Source organism: Alligator sinensis, unplaced genomic scaffold, assembly GCF_000455745.1.
Source record: "Alligator sinensis unplaced genomic scaffold, ASM45574v1 scaffold107_3, whole genome shotgun sequence".
Lineage (NCBI taxonomy): Eukaryota > Metazoa > Chordata > Crocodylia > Alligatoridae > Alligator > Alligator sinensis.
In genome coordinates, this window is record NW_005842578.1 from 443,725 (window position 1) to 447,630 (window position 3,906).

The following is a 3,906-nucleotide window of genomic DNA, read 5'->3' on the forward strand; positions in this document are numbered from 1 at the left end:
GGGTGGCGGGGCCCGACGGGCCCCGGGGGGGGGGGGAGCCCCGTGGCTGGGGGACAGGACCTCCACGAGATCTGGGCTCCTGCTGGTGGGAGAGGAGAGATCGCGGGTGTCGGGCTTGTGGCAGGGCAGAGCCCCGGCTTTCCTGCCTGCAAAGGGCTCCGTCCCGAGCCATCCTGAGCTGCCCTGGTGCCTCTGCTGTGGGCGTTCCCCTGCAGCGCGGCTCTTCCTTCCCCTATCGCTCTGCGAGCAGCTGGGTGGAAGGAGAGGCCTGGCTGGCTTTGCTCTGCCAGCGGGGAGGTGGGGTCGGTGGGTGAGGGGAAGGAGCCAGACCCCCTGCAGCAAAGGGGGCAGCTGAGAGGGGGCAACCCGCCCTGCCCGCTGCATTGGGCTCCCCTGAGGGTCTGCACCCTCGATCCGTGCTGTTGTCCGTGACCCAGGCGATGGAGCCTGACCTCATCCGCTCTCCACGCAGATTCGCTTCATCTTGATCCAGAACCGGGCCGGCAAGACGCGCCTGGCCAAGTGGTACATGCAGTTCGACGACGACGAGAAGCAGAAGCTCATCGAGGAGGTTCACGCCGTGGTGACTGTGCGGGATGCCAAGCACACCAACTTCGTGGAGGTACCGCTCGGCCGGCGTGTCACGGCCCCCGACACTTGGGGAGGGGGTGGGCGGGACGTGGAGGTGTCGGCTCCTTGCCAGATCCACCTTGATGTGGGTGGATCAACCCGTCCAAGGAATCCTGGCCCAGCCCCGCCATGCGGCTGACAGCAGGGCGACAGCTTGCTCTTGCACCGCGGGCGTGAGCTTCCAAAGTCTCCCATCCTAGCGGGAGCAGCCAGAGGCAGGGGGAGGGAACGTCGGCTGGCACCGAGAGCAGCTACCTGGGACTGGGGACTCCTGGGTTCTGCTGCTGTCTTGCTGTGTGCAGCTGGGGTGAGGGTTTTCCCTAGCAGGAAGGCAACTGAGAGGACCTGGGGGGCGCAGGGGTCTCCTTCAGACCGTCTGCTCCCCTGGTCGAGCCTCCACCGTCGTCCTGTCCCCTCAGTTCCGGAACTTCAAGATCATCTACCGGCGCTACGCGGGGCTGTACTTCTGCATCTGCGTGGACGTGAACGACAACAACCTGGCATACCTGGAAGCCATCCACAACTTCGTGGAGGTGAGCGCTGGTAGGCGGTGGCTGGGCCTGGTCTTGGGGGCACGGCTCTCGGACGGTTCCTCAGGGAGATGGAGCCTTCCTCGGTGATTGACCGGCTGTCCACATCTCCCTCTGTGTGCGCCTGGGCCAGCCAGCAGCTCCTGTCCCTCGCCGTGAGGCTCCTCCGGGTCTGTGGGTTACAGGGAGCAGAGCAAAGCCCCACCTAGCGCTCGCTGGGCTCTGAGCAACCACTGATGGCTTTGCTGGCTGCAAAAGACCCGTTTCCTGCCCTGCGTCCCACGCGGTGGGGCTCCAAGGAGGGCAACGAACCATCATGACCGGTGCCTTGAGTTGCTTCGAATCTCATCGTCTCTGGGCACCTTGCGGTAGAGGCTGTGCCTGAGCCCTGCTGTCGGATCGGCTGGATGCAGCAGGGTCCCCTGGGCTGAGTTGAACAGGAGGGCACGCCGGTCTCGTGGCACCAGGTGGCACAAACCAGGCCCCGACTCCCACTGTCTTTTTCCTCCTCCCAGGTCCTGAATGAATATTTCCACAATGTCTGCGAGCTCGACCTGGTGTTCAACTTCTACAAGGTGAGCAGAGCATGGTGGGGCCGGGCCAGGCGGGGCGTCCCCTTTGCAGCCCTACAGTGCGGCTCTGAGCTGGGGACGGGCTGGCAGGCGGGGTGCCCTCGTGACCGACAGCTCCCAGCCTGCAGGAGGGGACGCGCTGGGCCGCGTAGAGCTGGTGGAGTTAGATGCCCGCAGCAGAGGGAGTTGGGGGGCAGGAAGGCAAGGCGTGCAGGGCTGATTGGGTCCCAGAGGGCAGCAGGGGCTCGTGGAGCTGCTCTGTGCTGTGGGGCAGGGAGGCCACGTGCTCCCTCTTTCTCCTTGGGATGAGTGTTCAGCCTCCTTGGCTTGAATCTTGTCGTCTTCCCCCTGCAGCCTTGGGGGAAGGGGCAGGCGCTGCTACAGGTGTCCGTCTTGGGGGCAGCACTCGGTGCCGATGGGTGAGCCCGGTGCCTCTGGATGCGGGGCTCACGGGTGGGTCCTTCTGGCTGCAGGTTTACACTGTGGTGGACGAGATGTTCCTGGCCGGCGAGATCCGCGAGACGAGCCAGACCAAAGTCCTGAAGCAGCTCCTCATGCTACAGTCACTGGAATGAGCTGCCCGACCCCTCCCCGCTCCCTGCACCCCTCCATCTTCACCCTGCCGGGCTCGTCTCGCGCTCGGTCCCGGGATCGGCGACTGCCCAAAACGAACGTCGCTGCTCTCAGCTGGGAAGGGATGCTGCTCCCGGGAATCACAAATGAGTCACAGATTCCAGGCCCGCGTGCGCCCTGCCCGGCCTGCGCTCCCCCAGGGACAGACATAGGGGCGCAGATCCCTGGGGGCAGGCAGGCGGGCCAGCTGTCTCACGCCCCTGCCCTCCACCCAGCCATCTCCCCGTTCATCTAAACGTGTTGTGCTGCCTGCCTAGAAGAGGGACCATAGCTCTGTGTTCGCCGTGGGCAAGCAGCTGCTTTGTCCGTGGCCGGTGGAGCGATTGTATTGAAATAAATGTCTGTGAAACGTTTCGGTGACCCGTGCCCTTTTCTGCAGGGCCCCGTGGGGCTGGCCGAGGCCAGAGGGGGCTGTCGGATTGTCTAGGTGCAGACCGCCGATGTTCTGAACATCTTCATCCGGCATCCCAAAGAGATGCTTGTCTAGCAGCACCAATGAGGGGGATCCCGTTGTCTCCCGGGGATCTCGTCCCTGCTCTTCTGCCTGGAAGACACCCCCCCCCCCTCCTTGCCTTCCTGCCTGTCTTAAGGGAACTGACCTGGCTCTTTTGGCCACAAACTGGTGCCAAGGCCATCAAGAGGGCAAGGAGTTGCTTAGGCATGTTGGTATCATTGTGAAGGACCAGTTCTCCCCTCCCCTGCTCCTTCCTGTGACCGCGGGAGCGGGGAGGTGGCATCAGCGACTGGGTGTCGTAGGCTGGAACCTGGCTGTCCTGGGACTGTTGGTTCATGGAGGTGACCAGGAGACTGGGCTCCAGTCTTGGGGTCCTTGCACTCGCGTTGCACCCTCTGCTACAGTAGACTTGTTCTTTCGGTCCGTCCATCTGGGAGTCTGCCCTAGGAGCCTGCTAGACGAGGAGGCCTGGGAGGGACCTTCCCGGTCGCTCAGCCCAGCCCCTGCCGCCACAGGCATCACGGCACCGTCTCCGCTAGCTCAGTGTCCTCCAGCCAGCTCAGCTCCTCGCTCTGGTGGGCGGCTGCTCCAGACGGACCACGTTTCCGAGCTCAGTGTCTTTGCAGTCTGTCGTGTCTGGTGGTCCTGGTAGCTTCTCCTTTGTCCTCTGCATCGCGGTTGGGCCTAACATGAAAGTAGGACGTAGTAAGTTGAAACTAGCATGCCGAAGTTTTTTTCACAGCCGTGTAATTAAAGGGTGAATCTCGTTGCCACCGGATGTGGGGAAGCTGAGAGTTTAACCTTGTTCACAAAGGGACTGGACAAAGTCCTGGAGGAGAGGGGCACTGGGAGCTGTCGAGCACGGCAGCGAGGGGCACGGCCTCCGAATCGGAGCGTCCTGGACCTTCGGTGCTGGAGGCAGCGAGCGGGAGAGGAGCAGGAAAACCCTCCGCGCTCTGCCGCCGCATGACGCAGGGACTGGGCGAGCTGGACCTACGGTCTGATCCAGTAAATGGCACTCGTGTAGTATTTTCCTGTGGTCAAAACCAGAGCCGGCACGTTCGAGGGGGCCCTTGCAGCTAGAAAG

At 63.4% G+C, this 3,906-nt stretch overlaps 1 protein-coding gene across 2 annotated transcripts in view; it reads left to right on the top strand.

Annotated features, from left to right (window-relative positions):
* AP2S1 (adaptor related protein complex 2 subunit sigma 1) overlaps nucleotides 1–2,718 on the top strand; it is a 3,971-nt gene extending 1,253 nt beyond the window's left edge. Inside the window, exons 2-5 of one of the 2 annotated variants that reach the window (XM_006032518.3) lie at nucleotides 473–622; nucleotides 1,050–1,163; nucleotides 1,676–1,735; nucleotides 2,206–2,718. In XM_006032518.3, the coding sequence (XP_006032580.1) occupies nucleotides 473–622; nucleotides 1,050–1,163; nucleotides 1,676–1,735; nucleotides 2,206–2,307 (426 nt within the window). In that variant the 3' untranslated portion in view covers nucleotides 2,308–2,718. The remainder of the gene's footprint in view (nucleotides 1–472; nucleotides 623–1,049; nucleotides 1,164–1,675; nucleotides 1,736–2,205) is intronic. The other variant, XM_014524162.2, reaches the window with a different exon arrangement.
* The last annotated feature ends 1,188 nt before the right edge of the window (nucleotides 2,719–3,906 follow it).